This window comes from Ictalurus punctatus, chromosome 5, assembly GCF_001660625.3.
Source record: "Ictalurus punctatus breed USDA103 chromosome 5, Coco_2.0, whole genome shotgun sequence".
In the NCBI taxonomy this organism is placed as follows: Eukaryota; Metazoa; Chordata; class Actinopteri; order Siluriformes; family Ictaluridae; genus Ictalurus; species Ictalurus punctatus.
In genome coordinates this window covers 24144973-24169466 of record NC_030420.2, presented here as the reverse complement: position 1 = coordinate 24169466, position 24494 = coordinate 24144973, and the positions used below count along the sequence as shown (strand labels likewise).

At 39.3% G+C, this 24494-nt stretch overlaps 2 protein-coding genes across 2 annotated transcripts in view; both read right to left on the bottom strand.

Moving 5' to 3' along the window:
* agbl4 (AGBL carboxypeptidase 4) overlaps positions 1-24494 on the bottom strand; it is a 358369-nt gene that overhangs the window by 73169 nt on the left and 260706 nt on the right. The window lies entirely within an intron of this gene.
* bend5 (BEN domain containing 5) lies at positions 1664-23860 on the bottom strand. Its single transcript, XM_017468436.3, has 6 exons — positions 18856-23860; positions 17248-17378; positions 14849-15209; positions 12486-12634; positions 6743-6956; positions 1664-6532 (listed from the first exon to the last, which is right to left on the bottom strand). The coding sequence occupies exons 1-6, from the start codon at positions 19034-19036 to the stop codon at positions 6339-6341; spliced, it is 1230 nt and encodes a 409-aa protein (XP_017323925.1). The 5' UTR covers positions 19037-23860; the 3' UTR covers positions 1664-6338.

The window sequence follows — 24494 nt, the reverse complement described above, 5'->3', positions numbered from 1 at the left end:
ATTGTGTTTTTATTAATCCAATCTAAACAGTATTGAATGAGTAGCACCACACATCTGTACGCATTTCTTTTGAGTTACGCTCTTTGAAATTTCTTCATGGATTCCCGTTTCAAAATTCACAATTTCAGAATGATCAAGCAGCTGTATTCGAATTCTTGGACATCAAATATCTGTGGGTAACTTGTACTTTCTCCCCAGTAAATTTTACAAACTCAATTTGACTGGTTGACATCTGAATTTGTGAACACTTTGTGTGTGTGTGTGCGCGCGTGAGTGAATCCCTGAACATTTAAATAAAACTTAGAATTTCCAAAAGGAAATAAATGCAAAACAAAACAAATAAATGCAGATGTGTAGTTTTCAAAGTAATATATTTCACTGCTTTGATTTCAATTGCGTTTACGTTCCGTTATTCAGAATTCGATGGGTTTTAAATTTGAAGACTTTTTTTTTGTCCATACCTGATTATAGGAATAGTAAATGGTTGGCACTTATATAGTGCTTTTTTAACTTTAGTGGTTCTACAAAGTGCTGGTTCTCATTCACACACACACACACACACACACACACACACACACACACACACCAAAGGTAGCAGAGCTGCCATGCAAGGCACTAACTTGCCATCAGGAGCAACTTGGGGTTCAGTGTCTTGCCCAAGGACACTACGGCATGTGGAGTCACGTGGGCCAGGAATCAAACCGCCAACCCTACGATTAGTGGACAACCCGCTCTACCACCTGAACCACAGCCGCCCACAATATAGTGAGATATTTAGTTTACATAGCAAGATGAAAAATATTCTCACAAAGGAAAAAAGACTGGCTCTGGTATTTGTAGAATAAAAGTCTGAATTTATTTTGTTTATCTGTACATAGAACAAGAGTACTTGGACTGCAGCACATACACAATAAACTGATGCTGACCAACTACAGCAGCCGCGCACCAGAGAAGAGTGAGAGCGGTCAGTGAGGAAATGCTTTGCTTTTTCAGGTCGTCTCCCTAAACCCAGCAGGAAGCTAAACACGACAGCCTGGTTTATTACACCCAGCTGTAGCCTACCGTTACACACCAAACATTTACAGAGATTCTCTGCTGAAACTAAGTGTGTTTTCCAAATTAGGAACCGAGGCTCAGTCTAGGTTAAAGAAACCAGGCATACTTGCCAGCCCTTGTCTTTGGATTTCCATGGGGACTGCAACCCAAAGGTAAGGACATTGAGCATGTGCTCTTCTCTATCTAAAGAGACGATTCAGACGAAAGCACAGTGTGTGCAAAAATCACCACGCCCACAACACCTGCCACTCAAAGAAAGGGTTTTTCACAGTTGTATTTAGAAGACATTCTCTATTGATTCTGAAAAATATAGGTAAGTACATATACATAGATTTCTAGATATTATTCAGCAGCAAGAACAAAGAACATGAAAGATGAAATGAAAGGACAAATTTAAATGCAACACAGCTGATTCCAGATAATGAGTGTATTCTAGTTTTGAGGTTGTTCAGGATATATTTCAGTCATACCACCAATATTTAAAACCAACAACTTAAACATGGTTAGGGGAAGAAAAAAAAAATCTATTCTCATTAGAGAAAATAAAATAAAATAAAATAAATAGACATTTTAGTCGGGATGGAAATAGACGAGGCAGGTAATAAAATTGATATTTAGAAATATCTAGCTGTTTTATTAATAGAGAATTGATCATTTTTGCCTTCAAATAGTTGAAGATTTTAAGAGACATTGCAAATAAACTGTATTTGGGAGAAAACCACTTTGGCAAGTTATATAAACTCTTTAAAATACACTTTACTGTACTGCAAAATCTAAAATATTTTCTAAATATATCATTTCTTGCTGTTTTGATGGTAACTACAGTGGAGCTGGATAGGTTCACTGCTGAGGACCACGGTACACTGCCCAGTACCATTCAGGTAGATTGCCTGTGGGGATTAATAAGCTCCCTACAGCATTTGATTTAGCTGTTAATGAAACTACACACTGTTACACAGTTATCCATCGACACCTGATGAACAGTACTCTACACAGAAATGTCTACAAATATGAAACAAAAACGTTATGGCATGTGTGGTCTGACTAGCAAGACATGTCTGTCCTGATTTCATTTCATATCAAATAAAACAAGAAAACTACTGGTTTTTGATCATGTGACACTGACTGACATCCACCACAGTAAAAAAGTAGCACCATCTGAGGTAAATGACACGTGTGCTGGTAGCACCATCAACCAGAAAAATACAAAACCATACGGGGGAAAAAACAAACAAAACCAAAAACAAAAGATTTACAGCACAAACGACACCGACAGAACCACAGAATTAGAAAGAAAGACTCACTCCTATACAAACCACGCAGCCTTAAAGGAGGTTCATATTGAATATATACCGTTTTTTTTTTTTTTAAAAAAAGAAGAAGCAGAAATCAGCTTTATGATTTTAAAAATCTACAATACAGACTGATTTATTTACAAATCTGTGCCCGTGTAGAGTGAGGTGCTATGAATGGAGCACATAACTAAAGTGACATGATAAGCCATGAGGTAGGATTCAGACAGTACACATTTCATTACTGCCACAAATGTCCTGATTTTATAAAAAAATACTTTATTTTGTTTGTTTTTTTTGTTAAATCACGGTAAAGCTGAGTTGCAACTGAACTGCTCTGAGCTTGGCCCTGAATAACAGTGACATGAGCGAAGACCTGTATCCTGCTAGGATGAGTCTGAACAGGAAATAATGACATGGTGCTGGCAGGAAGAGCTTGAGTGGAGGACTGGGCAGCTTTGTCTATGTTTGATGGGTCCTCAGCATTTGACTCAGAATCTGTGTATGTGGCTTTAAAAAGGAGGCCAAATCCTTACTACTCTACACATGTAGACCAACCTTTCCTAACTATTCTCACTCTTCCCCCTTTTTGGCATTAAAAACAAAATCAAAGAAAGAATAATTAATGATTAAATGAAAAAAAAAAACTGCTTGAAAGAACAGTATGCACATCTATACCACTGAAAGCTTAATGCTCTTCTAACATGAAATTAAGTGCAGAAGCACTAATACAAGCTAAATAGAATCTTGAGTAAAGCAAAACCTCTTTTTTTTTCTTTTTTTTTTTTTTAAAACAAAAACTATATTTAGCCTCTTTTTTGAGCTTGGATGACTCTGGACCTTGGCATGGGCCAATTCTGTGCAAGTTCATATCAAGCTGAATGATCACTATTCCACTTTGGCTTATATTGAATCCACCACCCGATGAGCTTTAGAGTACCCGACACCTACACACATTCATATACAGCATAGAAACTCTACTAAAAGATACATTTAAAAAAAAAAAAAAAAAAAAAAAAAAAAAAAAAAGAAGTTCCTGGTTTCATTATCTCCAAGAATTGGCCTGATGGTTCCGCATAGACACTGTATACTGCTCTTCTTGGCATCCAGATTGTTTTGGATCTTTAGAGAGTTAAGCAGCTCAAAGCTTAAGCACCGCAGTGATGTCACTCAAAAGCATGAACACAAACATGACGACGGATGAAGTTCACTAGTGCGGACCAGAGGACCGTTATCTTCGAGAGGTGTACCGGTTTGCTTTTGGAGCTTGTAAGCGTCTTATGAATACAGTTTCTCATGGCAATATATAGCATATTTGTACATTTCACAGTCACAATTTTCCCTGGTAGGGTTCACAACTGAAGGGACGTTACGTTTGTCAGCCATATTGCATGTGAAAGCTGTTCACTCGGAGTGACTGGCTATCATAGAGGAATTACTGCTTTTCAAGGCAACATTACAGCTGACAAATCTCAATATGAAAGGATGATCATGAGGATTGTCAGTTTCTTTTGGCTATCGTTCAACATCAGTCAAATTAAAGCTGGTGTTTTCCAGTGTACCCACAGAGCCATTATTATATATAGCACATATTCAGTTAGTGGGGCAACATACAGCACACAGCATACAACACATCGACACACACAGGAAAGAAAGTTCACAGAAAAACATAACCTTGAACCATAAACCATACAATAACGGTCTATTCTGTCATTATTACACCAACATATTAGAGGTAAGTTACAATTAAAGTAAATGTTTCTTACACAGACATAGCCATGAAGCATAAATGGGATCTTTTTCAACTTTGGAGTTGTAAAAAAGTGCTAAGTTTTCTGAATAGCCATTTGCAGGGGGTGGGGTGGGTACAAAACAAAACCTTAATATCACCATTAAGATCCATATTTGCCCATCATTATGACATGGCCTTTCTTAAGATTAAAGTGCTGTTGTATATGGTGACTACATCTGTTTCAATTATAAGCACACTTCCAGAAAACGGAACAAAAGCTGAAGTGATACTCCTTTTACAAATGGCTCACAGTGACGTGATCGGAGGAGCACTGTGATAACTGACGAGTGTAAATGAGCTATTATAATTTAAAATGGAGTTTGCTTCTTTGACAGCATTCCATTAAGAGATAATGCATTTGTGACGAGCAAAGTGAAGACTGAAAAGAAAAGTGGAAAAAAAAACTAGGCATGAACAGGCATGGGGAAAAAATGGGAAGCATATGGATACGTGATGATTACTTGTTTCAAGTTAGAGACTAAGCAGAATAAGGTGCAGCCTGGATATAGATCGTCAAGATCCAAATATACAATAAAATCTCTCCGCTAGAAAAAACAAAAAAACAAAACCCAAAACACGTACATGTATGTGATAAGAGGAAAAAAAAAAACAAACACAGAAAAGCAACAAAGACAGGAAAGTAAAAGTGATGAGACAGGAATGGCTGAGAGGCAGATTCGAGGTTGATTCACAGTTAGCAGTATGCCATCACAGTTAAGAACTCAAACCTGCAGCAAGCAGGCGCTTTTTCTTTTCTTTTTTTAAATGCATGAACCATTTTGTGAAATGCAAAAGATATGAGATGGTGAATTGGGGGAAAGCTTGAAAAAGGAGGCAAAAGGATGGATGGCATGGCTCACTGGAAGTTGTCACTTTAAAATCACCCCCTCTTAATTTCTCCCCCTGAAGGAGCTTCCGAGGACCCAGTCGTCCTCTGGGGATGCCGTTTGGTGGTTTTGAAGAAAAACAAAAACAAAATACCAACATGTGTAACACCGATCGCTGCCGACAGCTTTACCCACATCCACACACTGTTTCTGCCATTTTACCAAACTTACACACCAAAGTGCAGGTTAAGCAATACCAGCTCATATTACAATCACAGCTTGCTATAAAAAATTACACACACAACAGTTCCAAGTGATTGCCATATCAAAAGTGTAAAATCCCTGCCCAGTCCTCGTTGCTCAACTTAACTATACAATGGTTCTAAACAACTGGGCTGGTGAATACATCAACAACTCTCTAATCCAACTTAAAATCACAGTTACATGAGATGCTGAATCTACTTATTTGCAAAAATGTTCAGATACATCATCGGAAAAAGCAGGAGACATGCATGTTGTTGATATGTAAACATTTATGTAAATGCAAATTTACTAATGCAACCTGAAAGCTCAACATGACCACTCTGCTGAGAAACAAAGAGAGCTTGTCTGAGAACATACTGTGCCATTAGCACTATCATCAAATCTTACTGAGGGAAATAGATGAACGTTCAATTCCTCAATATATATCGAGAACAAGAATAAACTGATTCGAATTGTCTTAACAACTGGGTCTTGAGGGATCCGTTAATTAAATGATTTAAAAAATAATAATAATTAAGACACTGCAAGGGCAAACCCTGTTAAAAGGAGTGTTTTTACGTCTCTCACATCAATGACAGACACATGAGGAGGTCTGCAAATTTCCACACTCAAACTCAGCATTTATGGGTTTAAGAACATTCTCCTTAAAACAGAACAGTTCTTTTCAAGAGAAGTCTTCACTCTCGACGTAGACATTAGGACGTTCTGACACAGAACACCAGCCGATGTGCCTTACACATTGTTATCTAATGTGATTTAAAGGATCTCTCCTGTCAAAAACAATGACTGATTAACCACCACATAGCCCCCCCTCTCAATATTCCACAATCAAACCATATAATCCCCCCTTAACCAAACCCACGGTTTATTTACAGCACATAAACCAACAAACTCCGCTCACGGTAGGCTGTGTGGATTGTGGGTAAAACTGCCTTATAGCCTCAGAGATGGGATAGTAAAATGTGAAAAAGAACAAACAAACAAACAAAAAAACAAAAACAAAAAAGGCCTCGCTGTGGGCTTCAGTGAAAATCCAAAATGGCAGCACAGGTGATCACATGTAACCTCTTCTGGCAGCAGCAGTCTATGACGTCAACATCGCAGGTCCTACATGCCATCGTACAAGTTCTCCATCTTTACCGTCTGCCGGATGAGGAGCTTGGACTCTCTCCTCTCTTCATTCTTGATGGATTTGTTGATATCCATAATCTTTTCACAGATGTATTTGTTCACTTTGGATAGCCGCTGAGTGATCTCAGCACTGTCGGCTGTTTCCTGAGACACGCGGTCATACAGACACTCTAGAAAGAAAAGGTGGATTAGGGCTGGCAGGTAAACATGGAATAATGTAGAAGTTTAGATTTTTCGTTTTTGAAAAGAGAGGAACAGTTGACACCAAAATGTGCACTCTGCCCATACATGCTTTAAACATATCCACCCAATCCCAAATCTCATACCACATCCTAAGTGCATTACTCTCTTATGGAGTAAATATGTGGGTGAAAATGTACCTCGTACGATTTTGAGTTTGCTTGGTGAGAGAGGCGGTTTAGGCAGAGCGTCTTTCTTCTTCTTTGTTGCGACGCCAGTAACACTGCGGTTTTTCAGCGTCTCAGTGCCCCAGATCATAACGGCCAGGTTTTTGGTGAATTTGGAGTCACCTTGTGTACGCTGCAGCTGATGCCACTTATCCTCCTCCACCCAGATGCCCCCACCCAGATGTACCTAATGGAAAGAGACACACATGCCTAATTGTAACCCCCTAATTTTCCCCAACATAACAGTTAGGAAAAATAATTGATTCAATTATGATTCTCTATAATCAGACGTTCATAAATACATTTTAACATATACGTATTGCGACATAATTGCTACATTAAAAAATAAAAATATGACATGCATGTATTTGGAATTTGCACAAAGTGACAAAATAATCTTTATTCAGAATGCTGAAAAAAAATCCATTTTGCAATATTTCCTTGCATAGAACTGGAGCGCAGATGTGCATGCACGGACGAAAGTGGGGTTAATTAGTTTATACCTCTCATCTGTGTACTAACTAGTGTTGTCACGATACTGGAATTTCTTACTTTGAAACAATACTTTAAAAAATATCGATATCCGATTCCATTTTTGATACCACGGGGAACAATTGCCACAACATTAAGCATAAAATTTTTGATTTTTTTAAAAAAGATAAATATAACAAGGCTAGAACATGACAAGGAGGTATATTTTTACATTAATGAAAACATCTTGAGGCACTTATTCAAAAACCTCTGTGATGGTCACACATTCAAAAGGCAATAAAGTGCAAATAAAAACAAAAGCATTGCAATCCTATGCAGACATTCTCTACGGAGGTGAGTGAGAGTGACACCCATTACTGCAGCCTAAAGATTATTTGTAACTACTTTGAGATTTACAAGTGGACAACACACTTAACAGCAGTTGACTGGGGTATCTTGTTTACTGCTTCAGTGATGTTGAAATGGGAGCTATTACCAACCACGAATTTCCTTCAGGTGCTTTGCTAAATTAGTGGTTTAAACACTTTTTTTTTTAAGCAAGAACAAAAATCTGTAGCAACACCTACATATTGGCTTGCTTTTGTCCTTTGCCTTTCCGTATTCATTTCCCTCAAATCCAAAATATTTCCAAATATGTTTTCTTTATCCACTATGGACCTGAAACCAAATATTCAGAATTGATATGTCTTGAAAAATCTATATTTTTGTCAACACTAGTACCAACAACATAGCTGGCAGCTGTAAATGCACAGTCACCATCTTGGATCGACCGAAATGTAATAGAGAGGTCCAGACATTAAGCAACTTTTTTGGCATTCCGCCACCTCAAAAGAAACATCCGATCGAGCCGAAGCACAAGAAAAGAATTTTCTCAGAGAAGTGGCTTCAGGAAGTGCCGTGGCTTGAATCCAACGATGAGTGCAATAAAAAGTGATGCAATATATGCCGTTCACATCCCTATCTAGCAGACAAAACTGGTGCCTTCGATGCAGGGACGAAGAATTTCAGTCATCCAGCATTTGATAAGCACAAGAAGATTAAGGAACATACAAATGTAATACAAGCTAATAATAACAGATATGCATTTGCTAGGTGACAAAACAAGGTGAATGAATGGATGGCTCTGTGTAATGTTATCCTTGTAGGCTTCCAAGCTAAACAGGCATGTCCTATGTCTTCATATGCTGACGATACTGCATTATTGAAAAGGATAGGAGTGAATGCTGGAGGGGCATATCATTCACATGAAGGGGGAACGCAAATAAATCAAAGCATAGCTCCGACTCCCAGTACAGATTTGAGAGAAAATTTGAAATCAGTTGAATTGCGGGGTCTACTTTTTGACAGATCAGAGGACATAATTGTTTTTTTTGGGTTTTTTTTTTAAACGGAGCAGGAAATTGCTTACACTGTATCTGTGTCCACCAATGGAGAGTTCACTGCTGATTTCCTTGGATTAATTGACCTTGGTGCTAAACGAACAGTGTGGGACATAACGGATGGCCTGGTCAGTCTATTCCATGACTCAGGCTTGGATGAACGGAGGACAAAATTAGTCGCTGTTTGCAGACGGTGCTGTTATCAACGTCGGTATGTACAACGGCATTCTACCAAATCGACGTCAAATGACTGCGATTGGGGATTCCCAACTCCCACCATTGTGAACTTCACGAAATCAGCAGATCACATGGTTTCATGTCGTGATGTTTAATCGTTCTGTTGTCAAGCTGTTGCTATTGTTTAATTGCATAAAGGTGGAGCAAAACCACTGACGTGCTACAGATGAGAATGGCATCTCCTTTTTAAAATAAGGAAAATTTCACAATATGAGATGGCCTGCATGGAGGCACAAAACACTGATGAAAATATTGAGATTTTTGCCCACCATACAAATGCAACTGGCTAAAACAGATGACAACCTGAAGCATAATCTGCACAGCGCATTTTCAGTGTTTTACGGCCAACGAGCTTGTCATTTTTTTTTTTTATTTTGATCCTTCCACACAGAAATGCAAGACCTCCACAGTTTTGGCAAGATAACGATCAGCACCATTCTCCAGAAGTAAGTTATGTGGATCCCTGTTTATTTTCAGTGTGAAGATTAGCTATATAACCACAAACATTTTTTAAAACTCTTCTTCACCAAGAGTGCCAATAATTCTGGAGCTGAATGAATACCATAAAGATACATGCTTTGGGATTTCCTATCAGCTTGAGGTCTGGGCTTTAACTGGGCCATTCAAATATATTCAAGTTCTTGGTTTCTTCTCCATCCATCTTGCCCTCAACCTGGACCACTTTCCTGATCCAGGCTGATGAAATAGATCCTCTAGGGCTGCAAGTAATTATTTTCAGAATAGATTAGTTGGCCAATTATTTTTTCGATTCATCAATTAATCGGATGGGGTGGGGCAAACTTTCGGTACCATTTTTTTTTTTGCTTATTTGAAATAAAATCCACAAACTGAGTGTTACTTCAGACTAAAACTTTTCACAACTGTTTGTCCAAAACAGAAAAGAACCCGACACACACACACACACGAGAATATATATTTTCACAGCAAGTAACGGGAACCACAAGGTGCAGTGAAAGTGAGTTTTTATTATTAATTTAGGACTGTAGTTTAATTCAGTGCTTTCTGTGCATCCATAATAATTCGTTTTATAGTATTTATGCATTATTTTTATGGATGCACAAAAAGCACTGAATTAAACTACATTCCTAAATTAATAATAAAAACTCACTTTCACTGCACCTTGTGGTTCCTGTTACTTGCTGTCCTTTAGACATATTATTTTACTTCTGATCATAATGTTTAATTAGACATTACAGATCTTACACGCGCTCACACCGCGCGTGATCAGCAACGCGGCCTCGTTACTAACACATCACTTCCGTCATAATAAACAACAGAATTTACACTGCAAGCGCGCAAATACAGCATATAATGACGAACTGAAATTAAACTAAAACTTTTAAGCAACTTGCACCAGTTTCCCTGCCCCTTACACACAGTGGAGCATTTTGGATATAAACATAACTTTGTGCTCATGCATCACTGTTTGATCTCCGCGGTGTTTAATAAAAAATGCTCTCCTGCCTTAGAGGACTTTCTTCCTCATTCACCTGACCATTTCTCCTACTGAGGTCATGTTGGGAATAAAAGGTAACGCTGACAGAAAGTAAACTGAAGAAAGCATTATCAGTGACTCTAGGTGTCTACTAATATTAGCGTGTGTATGATGTCATGCGCCGTCGCCTAGGAAGCGGCTTATACTTCCGGTTAGTAAAAAAACCGCTAGTGTTATATTTGAGATGATATTACCTTTCTAACATCCACACACTAGACAGTAGTGCAGACTGCATAGTGTAAGTGTATATTACTTCATTTGGGACACAACTTTAGTATTTACTCTCCAAAGCGTGTTTTCTGAACAGAAGTAACAATGAGTAAATCTCCCCAGTGCCGCACGCAGACCAATTAATCGATAATGAAATTCGTTGACAACGAATTTCATAATCGATTATTATCGATTAGTTATTGCAGCTCTAGTATCCTCACAACATGATCCTACCAGCAGCATGCTTCAATGTGAAGATGGTGTTCTCAGGCTAATGAGCAGATGCGGATTTAGATCAGGGTTTTCGCTTTACCCCAAGTTCAACTTCAGTCTTATCAGACATTTTCCACATGTTTACTAAGTCTTCAACATGCCTGGTGAAGACCAAATGGGATTTCTCATGGCTTTTTTTTCCCCAATAACTGCTTACTTCCCAGATGAGTGTCCTGTGAACAGCTCCTTCTATCTGAACTGTAGATCTCTCCAGCACCTTCAGATTTAACTCTGAAGCTGCTTCTGTGCTTCTTAAATGAGTCTTCAGTGTTCACATACACATTACAACATAGTGAAATTCTTTTTTTCTTCACATATCCCAGCATGTTAGGAAGTTGGGATCAGAGCACAGAGTCCGCCATGATACGGCGCCCCTGGAGCAGAGAGGGTTAAGGGCCTTGCTCAAGGACCCAACAGTGACAGCTTGGCCGTGCTGGGGCTTGAACCCCCAACCTTACGATCAGTAACCCAGCGCCTTGCAGTGCTGAGACGTGAACCCCCGACCTTACGATCAGTAACCCAGCACGCTTGAATCCCTGACCTTATGATCAGTAACCCAGCGTCTGGCAGTGCTGGGGCTTGAACCCCGACCTTACAATCAGTAACCCAGAGCCACCCCCATTGACCCTACCTGGTCAATGACCTCTTCTAGGTCATTCTTTCTTTCTTTTTTTTTTTTTTAATTAATGGATTTACTGGTGCTAAATATGATGTTTAATTTTGGAGATATTTTTAATAACCAAACCCACCCCCACACTTTAGTAATTGGGATTGTTTGCAATGAATCTACATAAAATAGCCTATAATAAGTCCAATTCAGGTCCAGGTAGTCATAGTACAAAATGGGTACAAGGGGGTGAATACTTATGCAAGGTACATCTGAGTATCTGATCTTTCAATGATTGCATACAGTACACATCAGTCCTCCCTCCCCACCCGTCCTCCAAGACTCAATTTAAAGAGAAACTGGGGTAAATATGAGTGATGTTTCGTAAATATATTCAGGAATGAAGGTGTTGCCAGGCAGAAAAACATGTTTTGACATACACCAGACAAGAGTGTCAACTTTTAAGTTACATTGTGGAAGACGATGCCAAGCAAACCATCAGGAGGATTGTCACTCTGAGAAGTCTTTAGGCTGGCTACCAGAGGCCTTTCCCTAAAGTAACTAATGTGCTTTAGGCTGCCGGCCAGCAGACACGCTTTCCCCTGCTCTTAGAGGAGAGTTGTGTTCTCTGGCTAGCCGTCACTCAAGACAACTCCTGTGGTACAAATAATTAATATGGGCAGCGTGCGGGTGTGTAAGGCCTAATTTGCTTTTGCTCTTCATGCTTGATCTGAGTCAGAGAAAGAAGGAATAAGGGTGAACACTGGGTGAATGTCTGCTAAGCTGCATAGCTGAGAAACAGCACAGTAAATGCTCTGGTTAAAATGCCTACTGGGACAAAAGATTCATAGCCAATTAGAGAAAACTAAAAAGCTTGAACAAAAAACTACACAGCCCCAAAGCAAGGACTGTGGTAAACGTGTGATCAGATCCAAAGGGATGCCAAAGCAAGTGTCTCTTTCTTTTTCTTTCTTTTTCTCTCTCACACACACACACACTTACTTTTCCATCACTGAAGGTATAGACGGTCCTTGGGGAAGGGGAGTGGGTGGAGCTAGTGTTGGCCTCCTCTCTGCACATTTCCTGTGGTTCAGGTATTGGCTCCACCACCTCGGCTTTGATTGTCTGCGTGCCATTGTCGTGCATTGGTTCTGTAAGGAGTAACACATTCAACCATGGATTAATTAACACATCTTATTTAATATACTGGCATAGTGTAGAATGTGAAATAAAACAAGGAAAAGCATTAGAGAATATTTCACTAATTAAAGCCCAGACACACACACACACTTTGGTTATCTGCCTAAAAAGTGTTTCACCTGTGCCTTGTGACAGCCTGGTTATTTTAACTCTATAAGCTGGCTTGGTGGCCAGCCATGCTAAGCACTAATGTAGCTAATGCGTTTTAATAATGGTCAGTTTACTGCATTCCTGACCCCAAATTAATCAGGCCAGGAGCGTAAAAACAGAGCAGCTGGCCTGGCTCCTTCAGACACTATGTCTCCTTTAAGCAACCAGTGCAAGAAATATTCGCAGGATATTCAACCCGATTCTTTCTTTCTTTCCTTTTTAATGCCATGCCAGCTTCTGTGGCTATATTCATGGCGAGAGCCAGTTTCGTTATTCAAGAGTAAAACTAAAAACATTTTTCCTAAAGACCTTAAAACTTAGTTTGGATTTACTTAGTTAAAAACCTTTTCAAAAGTGTCAACAGAATAATACTCAAGTATGTAGAAGCGTTACAGTCCAGTAAGATTGTTTAAAGGATAGTGGGTTCTGACAGCATGGGCACTTTGGTGTCAACCCAATTCAAAACTGAGGAGGAATTACTGTGTAATATACAAAGGGAAATAGTTAACCAAAAAAAAAACAAAACAAAAAAAAAAAAAACAATATCCTTCAACTAAACCATGCATGTCTTGCAAAAAACAAAACAAAACAAAACAAAAAAACATCTGCCCTATTGTCAGGAGATTGCTGAAGACACCACAGCCATCCATGGTCAGGAGTCCAAGATGGCTTAATAACAGAGAAAGTACGTAATGGCATTACTCCTTCCCCTGTAAGACAGACACTAACCAATTGTGGGAGTCTGGACGAAGTTAGTGCTCTCCTCCAAATGTCCTTCGTGCATCGCTTAAAGGGCAGAATGATTCTGAGAGCCAAGTCGAGGTCATGGTATTGTGGTGCCAGGACTTTTTGCCCACATCTTGTGAACATGCACGAACACACCTTATTCTAGTTCTCAAAATTAACTCAGTATTTTTCTGTATAAAAGACATTATTGTCGATGTCAGTGAATTGATTTCAAAGTTCTCAAAATTATTCTTTATTTAAATGTCATAATAGGAGTCCATTGCTCATCAAAGATCTTGGAGAAAGAACTATATATGGAAACCGCATATTTCTAATACCTTTACTTTAAAAGGTAGCCCAACGTGTTATTTTTAAATATTACAGCACATTTGCAATAGACTATTATTAGGGTTTGATAGGCATATTTAGAGTTCAGGACTTCTTTAGGATTGCTTTTTAAACACTAAGCTGAAGGCTTGCTGCGATAGTCGGTGTTCCCAGTGTTACACGGTGTTCGGCCACACACCAATTACATAACTTGCCCACCACGGCACCGCCCCCCACTGTGGTTTTGCTTTTTAATAGTAATAAAAGTCATTTAGCTTAGTTAGAGAACGGATACTACAGTTAAAAACTGAATGCGTTTGCTCAATTCACCTGAAGAAGTCAGAGTCGCAGCACAGGTCAGATTTCAGTTATTATGTAATGAGAGTGAGGCGAGCTGACTGACAAGACGATTGTATGTTTAATATAAGCGAGTTTGTACTGTTTTGTTTTTAATTAGGAATAATAATGAACCCACCATTCAAGCAATTGTTGCCCCCGAATTGCTGCTAATTCGAAAGTGAAAGTAAAATGCACATGGTCGCTCGTAAGAGATTTAGAAGCGATTTCTCCCGGGGCAAAATTCTTTCAGCTGTTTCCTGAAACAAAGGTTGTCATTGTGTACTTGGCATTTGTTAAGGAGAGCATAAACCAAGCAGTCGATAAGCAGTCTGCAATCCCACAGCTGTGTGCAGCTGCTTTTCAACAAAAAGCAGTTTATATGTAAAAAAAACAAACAAAAAAAAAAACAAATGTTTCTAGGTAAATACATTAGTTAAATTTGTAGATATGCTAAAAAAAAAAAAAAAAAAAAAGCCATTTCAAACTCTCCATCCGTTGACGATACTCGACTTGTATACAACCCAGCACTGGCTCACCATATATAGAACACGAGAGGATGGTATTGGATAAGTTTATAGTGTATATTGTGTATATATATATATATATATCTATATCTATCTCACCGCTACCCAGCCTCATGAGCAGCACGTCCTGCAGGCGGCGGTTGAAGTCCCGCAGTTCCTTGACCTCTGTCAGCAGGCTGCTGTGCTCCTTGAGCTTCTTGGCCTGCTGCAGCAGCTGTCTGCGTGTTCGGTCCAGCTCTTGCTGCAGCCGCCGAACCTCCTCCTCCTGTTGCCTGTAGCTGTGCACCAGCTCCTCATAGAGGACGCGGGGCACCACAGCTTCTTCCTCCTCCGGTTCCTCCTCCTCACGCAGCTCCTCGCCCTCGGCATACGAGCTCACTGCGTTTCTTTCCAGACGTGCCACCACAGCTGCAAGGCTCTTGGAGGAGTTAGAGGCCCGTTGCTGCTCCTGACACTGGACCTGCCAGACATAAACAACTGCTCAATGGCATTCAATGCAGAGCAAATTCATTGTAAAGCTTTACAATTAGATATTAAAATGATACCCAAGGTTAAGTTTAAGAAACACACCACATACAGTCCCTTCGGAAAGTATTGAAATAGCAGGGTCAATTCTAATGTTTTTGTTATATGCTTAGCTTACATTTGGGTTTGAGCTCAAAAGAGCAATATGAGACAACAGCTCAGAATTTCAGCTTTCATTTCCTCATATTTACATCTTGAAATGTTAACTAACTTTTGTTTCAGCCCCCCCCCATTTTTCAAGTGATCAAAAATACCTGTGACTGACAGGTGTTTCTTGTCACGCAGGTGTGCCCAGTTAGATTGGCTGTGTAAACACTTAATAGCTGTGAATGTCTAGCCCTAGGTTTCGCTTGTAAAGACTGCATTTGTTGTTAAAAAAAAAGATGAAGACCAAAGATCTGTCTATGGATGAAAAGCAAACCATTTTGATATAGAGAAAAGAGGGGAAAAAATAATCAGTCAGTGCCATTGCACAAGCACTGGGCATAGCCAATACTGCAATTTGGAATGTCCTGAAAAAAAAGAAAACACTGCTGCACTAACAGCCAGACACGCAACAGGTCGGCCAAGTAAAACACCTCAAAATCGCAAACCACTGTTCGAAGAAGACTTCGAGAGCAGAAATATAGAGGCCATACCACAAGATGCAAACCCCTTCAGCAGTAAGAATCAGAAAGCCAGATTGGAATTCACAAAGAAATAAGTATATTGGCCACAAAATTTCTGTAACCAAGATTAACCTCTACCAAAGTGATGGAAAGGTCAGTGTGTCAATGTTAAGGTACTTATTTACAAATCAAAACACCAGCACTTTGACAGTCATCAGTCTGCCATTGGCATCCAACTCCACTATGAATCTGTGCTGCACAACTGGTGAAATTACACAATTTTAAATTAGTTACATTTTTGTTTCTTCATTAGTTTAGCTTTAACTCAGGAAACTACCCCACCATCTCTGATTTTGGTTTTACAGACAATCAACAAAAAAAAAAAAAAAAACATATAAAACATCAATTACTACCGAGAGGCTTCTCAGATGAAGCTTATCATGAGACCTCATACAGTACTACAAAAGAGAGGGAGTTAATCATATCTAATAGTTTTAAAAGAGGAACATCATATCCAGACTGTAAAGTGGCAGAAATTATAATCAGAGTGTAACCTGAGCAGTATCAGCGCTACCTCCTAGACACTCACAAACATTTCTGCCATATAGCACAAATCAAAGTTAGTTCCTGTTATCGCTTATGGTATAACAAAAACAAACAGGCATTCCTGCACCACCATTTCCTTTTCTCTCGCTTAAAAAAACCCCAAAACAAACCAAAAGCAGCTTGTCATTTTACAGAGAAAACAGAAAATGTAGTCTACTTTGTGCTAAAAATGTTCCTGTGCTGGGAAACCTTACAAAGTGCTGACTCCTGAGACTCTTTCCATAAAATGTTAAATAAATGTCTAGCAAAGAAACTTGGCCACATCAAAAAATTATACACTTTTCTTTGTTAAACAATGAGTCTTTTTTTTTAAATCCATTTATTATTAGGCCTAGATTATGCAGAGCATCTGCCATACAAGTCCTTGTGCATGAGCTGTTAATACAGAAACATAATGTACTAGAACGAAGATAAACATTGTTCACGTTATAGCTGGAACTACTGTTTAAGCCGTATGTTTATATGTATATAAAAAAAAAATGCACAATATCTGACAAATCAGCTCAGAGAATTTAATTGCACCTTGGTATAAAATAGCTACAATTCTCACTGCTGTCATAATAGTGCTGCGCTGGTCTGATCTAACTCTTGACATTTTCCCTCGAGAAATGAAGATGCCTTCTTATTGATAATAATAATAAAATAAAAAAAAAAAGAAATCCATGTTAATTCAAGAAAGCATTATGGAAAGCACAGGAAGCCTGGTACTGTATGCTTTCTGATCTAAAGTCCATCTGATATACCGAAGCGTGATTCTACCTTTTTATGTCGGAGTGGCATTCTTTCTTCACCAAAGTGATTCTCTATGGCGTGTCCTGCATTCCTGGTAGTCATTTTAGGAATTTTCATCTTCTTTTGCATAATACTGTTGTCCAGTTCTTCAATGCTATCTGGTAAAAGAAACAGGATAAAAGTCAGCGGTGAATTTACACACTGTGAGTGTAAGATACAATACTGGGCAAAAGTCTTACATGTGCAAAGAAAAGCAGTAAAGCAGCTGTCTTCGAAATAATAATAAAAACTTCAACTGTTCTACTTAATAAATAAATACAAAAACACTTTTTTCCTGTTACTGACCGGTTCAGAATTAAACTAATTAAATGCACAAATGTTCCTCCAGCTGTTTCTTTTTACTAACACTTAATTTTCCAGCCATTTATTGCCCCCTTCCCAACTTTTTTGATACGTGTTGAGGCCATCAAATTGAAAATTACCATATATATTTATTTTTCTTAAAATGGTACATTTCCTCAGTTTAAACATTTGATATGTTTTCTCTGTTCTACTGTGAATAACATAGGGGTTTATGAGATATACAAATCACTGCATTCTGTTTTTATTTACAGTTTACACAGTGTCAAAACTTTTGGGGGTTGCACCATAAATAGCGGTAAACTGTAATAAACTAAAATAAATAAATGAATCAACATTTGTGCATGGAAACCTGTTTCTGTTTTTTAATTAGTAGTCTCAGGTACAGTTTGTGCAGTTTTCTAGGGAAATCTTGTCTGTCACACTTGCTTCTTGGGTCAGTTACATAATATGCTGCTTTCTTTATTGACATTACAAACCGTAACATTTAATCTTTAACATTAATTTTTTTTTTGTTTGGAAATATAAAATGCTTTTATACTGACTCAGTAATGCATAAATCATAAACTATTAGCCATTTTGGGCAAAAGACCTGTAACAAGACATCTCACTGATAAGCATGATATGAGGATGAGAAGTCCAGGCAAACACTTTAAATCACTTATGGCACTTAAACAAACCGTTTCCTTTCCTCTCCTCTATAATAACAGAAGTTGAAAACGCAGTGAAACGGAGGTGAGTCCAATGTAACACGTTGTTTGTGTTTTCTACAGTGTGTCATATCTCTGGTCGTCGCTAAGGTTAGCATGCTGGCTAGCTCAACATCTAGCTAAGGCATTTAGCTTGTGAACGTACATGACACCCATGCTAACTCTTAAGCTAGCTAACTGCATATACACCTCTCCCCTCTCTCTCTCTCTCTCTCTCATTTATTAATTAATTAATCCATTTTTATACACATACATCAGCTACTGCGTATTGTATATTATTCGCATAAGTTATATTTTTAGTTAACGACAAAAAGCAGAGGCATTTTTTTTAAACGCGTGCTAATGTCTGAGGTAAAAAATAAAAATAAATAAATAAATAAATATATAGCAAAACAAATGCACAAGCAGAACTGACAAACACGCACGGTTACTTTAAGAGAAATAATGCCACCAGGTAGCAACAGCGCATTACGATTTCTAGTCTGAGTTTGAATCATTTCCCTGCCTGGAAAGTAAATATAAGTGTTAAAACGCGAAAAGGAAAGCAGTGTATGTGTGAACTTACCTGCCAGACCGAGAATGTGCGCCTTGGCCGGCTGGCCTGTACCATTCTCCTCACCTCTGAGCACCACATACACCTTCTGCTCATCAAAATCTCTTTTGTGCACTGGTCTCAAATCTCTCACATTCGCAACGGGTAAAGCGCAGCACGAGTCGTCCTCCAAAAACCTCACAAAAGCATACATTATTTCTCTTTGGTCCAGCACTTTGGGTATGGTTCAGTTTCCCTCTAAAAGAATTAAAAATATAAACACAAAGGGAAATGCCTCTGGGATCGACTAGTTCTGCCTGGTGCACAGCGCCCCCTCTTACTTAGACCCGACTAATCACCACAGAGCTGCTCACAGAGGATCAGCAAACCCTGTTGATTATTACTCTCTGTTTTGCGGTTCATTGCTAGACATAGTATTCTTTCTTTCTTTTAAAATAAATAAATGAAATACAATTATATTAATTAATTTCCTTAAAGTGATAGAAAAGTAACATACACACACACACATATTCCCCTTATAGTTAATAACTCGTTTGACTGGGCAGTTGATTCAAATGGGTTTAATCCGAACCTCCACAACTCAAACTCAAGTAGCCCTGTTAATATTGTAAACAGAACTACACATTTAAATCTAATTACCATTTAATAAATATGTGTTGTGTGAATGTATTCAGTAAATAAATACACTCTCAGAAATAAAGGTAGCAAACTACTTTTTCTTTTCGCTGGGGTGGTACTGTCAAAGATGCATGCTTCGTACCTTTCGTATGTAGCTTTGACCTACAAAGGTTCATGTGGTGTATCTTTAATTAGCTTTTAAAGGTAGGTCTACATCAATGTTCTTCAATTATTATTAAGGTGAACGAGACATACTAAAGGTGCAAAACATGCACCCTTAAATGGTACCATACCAGCGAAAGTAGTTTGGCTTTGGCTAGTTTAATTTTAATGAGTATAATATTTGAATATATGTATCGTACATGTTCATAAAAGAACTGTACTGTACTGTACTGTATACTGAGACAGTATTGTTTAAAGTGGACCCTGCTCTCAAAAAGTTTGAGAAACCCTGCTGTATAGTAATTCACACCATTAGCTCTGAATTAACAGTCTAAATGACTGTCTGTTTGGTCATCAACATGCAAGGTAGTCAGGTGGTGGTTTACTACATGGTCATTATCTATACAGTGTAATCTATGGACTTCTTACAATCTATAGGTGAGTCAACACTTATAGTCCTCACTCTTTTAACTACAAACCTTCCTCTGAAGTTGTAGTAGTTACTGAATCACTTTAACATGAATGACTGAATGAAGTATGATGCATTCATTACTAACTGCTTACTGTAATACTTGGTTTGCTTTACTACCTGTATTGTCATTATGTTAATACACATTTCTCACAAATCAGAGGGAGTAAAGCATGCATATTTTGATTGAGGGGTTTCAGAAGAATACTATTACCTCATGCACACTAAAATAACAGGCTTTTTTACTAGTGCATGTTGAAATTACTGTTCGTCGTCACTGTAATTCAGCAGACTGTGGAATTTAAAATGTTCCTGTGAATAGGCCCAATAGTCAAAGGATAAAATAAATCTGCATTTCTTTGTGCTAGAGAAAGAGGGTACCTAGCAATGCATAAAGATCCCAGTTAATGTTTTTTTCAATAATCCATCATCTCAATTTCACTCAGTGGAAAAACGCTCTTCACACCAACCGCTCATTATCATAATCGATTCATTCAGCTATTGCTTTTGTTCTGCACCAGAATACACACACAGAGAGAGAGAGAGAGAGAGAGAGAGAGAGAGAGGGGTATTCTTCAGGATGACTGGCGCTGACTTTATGTGTGTGCTTGAAGTGTGCCAGTGTCTTTCTCTTTTTATCCCTTCCTTGTTTCTAATAAACTCACACAAGCTACCTGACAATAAAAGGGATCTCACAGACAGGTTGTTGTACACAGAAACAAATTCCTTGACTTGTGCTTTAATACGGAGAGGTGCACATTCGATAAACGGCACTAACAATTCCGTTCTGCTTCATCTGCCGTAATTGAAAAGCAACTGATGCAGAACTTTGGATGGCACTTCCTTTACACGGTTCTTTTTCATGTCATTGTTTGACTCAGATGGACTATCGAGTGCTGACTTGTTTTCATGTTACTTCATTGACGAGTTTCTCTCTCCGCAGTAAAAGAGACACAGAAATACAAAGAACATCAAAAAACACAGCTAACAAAAAGTTACCTTATTCTTTTGGTTACCTAAGGCAAATAATTGCCTGCTTTATCTCAGCAAAAGACTGATGCTTGAGTTTAATAGTAAAGAAATATTGTATAACAGGATACAAAAGTTTGTGTCAGTTTTAAATTCTCTGAGCAAATAGAAGTATCTTGCAAAATTCCCCTTAGCCCTGGCTGTGTGTTGATAGAGCGAGGAAAAGGGGCAGAAGTGTGACCTGGATAGTTGCTGTGCAGCACTGCGGCACTGGTCTAATCTGCTCCTCAGTAGCTCACCTGTCCTGCAGCCCGAGTCTGCTCCAATAAGACTCTGCAGATCCCACAGCTGAGGCATTCAAGTGAACCCAAAGCAAAATGATGTGCCTCAGTGTCCATGTTGAGCTAAAGAAATGTGGAGAGGACCAAGTCAAAATTAAGTCTAAAATAAGCTTGTTCCACTCCTGCTCGGTATGTTTCCTCGTGTGTTTAAATAAAAAATAAAATAAAATAAAATAAAATAAAAGGCACCCAAATTATCATTCCAACCAAAGAATCACTGAAACAATCACACCACCTGTTAAATGGACAACTTAATACCATCCATCCACCCATCCATCTTCTATACCGCTTAATCCTTTTCACGGTCACAGGGGAACCTGGAGCCTATGCCAGGGAGCATTGGGCATGAGGTGGGGTACACCTTGGACAGGCTGCCAATCCATCGCAGGGCACAATCACATACACATTCACACACCCATTCATACACTACGGACACACTGGACATGCCAGTCTGCCTATCATGCATGTCTTTTGACTGGGGGAGGAAACCAGAGTACCCGGAGGAAACCCCCGCAGCACGGGGAGAACATGCAAACTCCACACACACAGGGCCATGACAGGAATCGAACCCCCGACCCTGGAGGTGTGAGGCGAACGTGCTCAACTTAATACCATTCTACAATAAAAAGTGTCAAAATAAATCATAGCTTGGGTTACTCCAAAATTGAGGTTAATTTAATGAAATTCTTAGAAATGTGAAGTCAATTAAACCATCCATCCATCCATCCATTTTCTGTACCATTTATCCTACACAGGGTCGTGGGGAGCCTGGAGCCTATCCCATGGGACGAGGCAGAAGACAACCTGGGCACAATCGCACACACACTCTCACACACACTATAGACATGCCAATCAGCCAACAATGCATATCTTTGGACTGGGGGAGGAAACCAGTTAGCCTAGACATATTAGGCTAAACATTATTAAATAGAAAGGAAAATATTTCCATATCGGTTTGGTGAATTAAACACTATATGGCCAAAAGTATGTGGACACCCGATGATCACATACATACTTCTGAGAAAGCTTTCTACTAGATTTTGGAGTGTGGCTGTGCGGAGTTGTGCTCATTCGACCACAGGAGCATTAGTGAGGTCAGACATTGATGTCAGTGAGAAGGTCTGGCACATAGTTGGTGATCCAGTTTATCTCAAAGGTGTTGAGTGGGGTTGAGGTCAGAGCTCTGTGCAGGCCACTCGAGTTCTTCCGTTCCAACCTTGGCAAACTTTCATGGAGCTCGCTTTGTCATACTGAAACATGTTTGGGCCCCTCAGTTGGGCCAAATCCTGATTCACCAAAACCAGAATTCAGCCACAGTGACATCTGATGGGTTTTCCCAGACTGCCACACAAATATTTTTGATCAGTTCATTCAAAATTATGCTTCCTGTCCACCTTTGACATTCAAATGACTTGATTAAAAAGCTAACTGACCAGTTCTGAACTGTCCCTAGCCAATGTACATTGTGTGCTGTCTAACATCCCAACACCAACAAAGGCTACAAAACATAAAAATACTTGACACGAGCATCTGCTTGTGCAGCCACACACAGTGAGGCCCATGATGGCGACTCATAAAGAGTTTGGCACTGCAGAAGTAGTTGCCGACACTGAGTCAGACATCATGTCCCTCCAATTAGAGTCTCTCAGCTCCCCTCATTCATCTTTATTGGTGATACATTAACCGCCATTTAATAAAAGACATGGGATAATCTCTATAATGATGTGGCTGATGGAGCTGGGCTCCAGAGAGGGAGGTAGCTGCTCTGTGACTGGAATTTAAAAACTTGTGGGCATTGGGTGAGGTGATAGCAGTTTGCCAAATGAGGATGATGATGATGATGACAGAGAGAGATAAATATGAGGAGCTATGACACTGGCATTAGGCACAAATATATTAGTCATTAGCACATGGCCAATCAAAATGCTGGCTGCACCTGTGCCAGTTTGGGAGAAGGACAGACGATTGCACAGGTGCCTGTGTGTGTAAGCAGCTGTGTATTTGTGTGAGTATGATCACTGCCTAAGTAAGAGCCAAACGTCTGGCATGCTCAATACCTGCTGCCTCTGCCAGACTCTCTCAAGCACGCAGGGGACAGCAGGATCATTTAGAGAGCATTACAAATATGCTTTAAAATAAAGAGTCCAGTATGTTCGGGGAACAGAGACAGTCAGGGTCAATCAAGAACGGAGCTGTTTGGCGCCTTCATCTTATATTGATAAACAACTTAGCCAGCACAGATCCCCTCTTGTTTAATTGAACCGGTCTTAATTACGTTACTTTATTTTGTCCTGGATTAGCACATCATGAATAATTAATTGGCCGTGACGGCATCAGCCTGGTGATAAAAAAAAGTGATAGCCCATGAAATGAACAGTGGTCTCCAAACAGGCCGCAGCGGAGCACCATAGATTTCTAATGTGAGTCGCCCTGAGACCCTCTGCATAACTGACAGAGAGAGCAGCTGCAAAACTATATGGTGTAACCCCCCCCTCCCCACCGATACTCATCCACACCCACATCAAATATTCAGAAGGGTATCATTGCTGGTGGGCCAACCCACTGCGTATCCTCTGTGACACAATAGGGGGGCCATTGATCTTCCTTTAAATGAACAAATGAGCAGTGCTGAACTAGTGCTCAAACTCCAGGCCTGTTCAATGTGCCTCGTAAGGATCACTATCACTCCAGGGCCTGCGCTATCGATCAGACCAGATCAGGGAGCAATACTTCCCAAGTAACCTTCTAAACATGATTTTCAGCAGTGTTAGCATGAAAAACTGAGCCTGTTTACTTTTTTTTATCCTCAGTGACACCAGACAAGGAATCACAGATGTTTGAGTTAAAAAAAAAAGAGAAGAAGAATATTAATTGTGATTTTGAAGTGAGTCATGCATAATATTTGTGTAGATGTGGAAAAGCCCTTCAAACTGTGAAATTTTAACATTCCTACTACATGTTCTGTCTTTGATAATACTAACTCTAGTTAGCATGCTAACTCTAGCTGAACCACTGTAGGTTCTAGGGGATCAGAGCTTTGTGTACTATACATGGGTGGGAATGAGGGGCAGACTGAGCATGTAAAAAAAAAA

What these genes read in the sequence shown, in the direction of transcription:
- bend5 (XM_017468436.3), bottom strand. Translation starts at nt 19,036, where the DNA reads ATGTATGCTTTTGTGAGGTTTTTGGAGGACGACTCGTGCTGCGCTTTA. An exon ending in GCACATTCTCGGTCTGGCAG is followed by an intron (nt 17,379 to 18,855) that starts GTAAGTTCACAC and finishes TTCTTTTACCAG; the next exon opens with ATAGCATTGAAGAACTGGAC. An exon ending in ATACCTTCAGTGATGGAAAA is followed by an intron (nt 6,957 to 12,485) that starts GTAAGTGTGTGT and finishes TCTTTCCATTAG; the next exon opens with GTACATCTGGGTGGGGGCAT.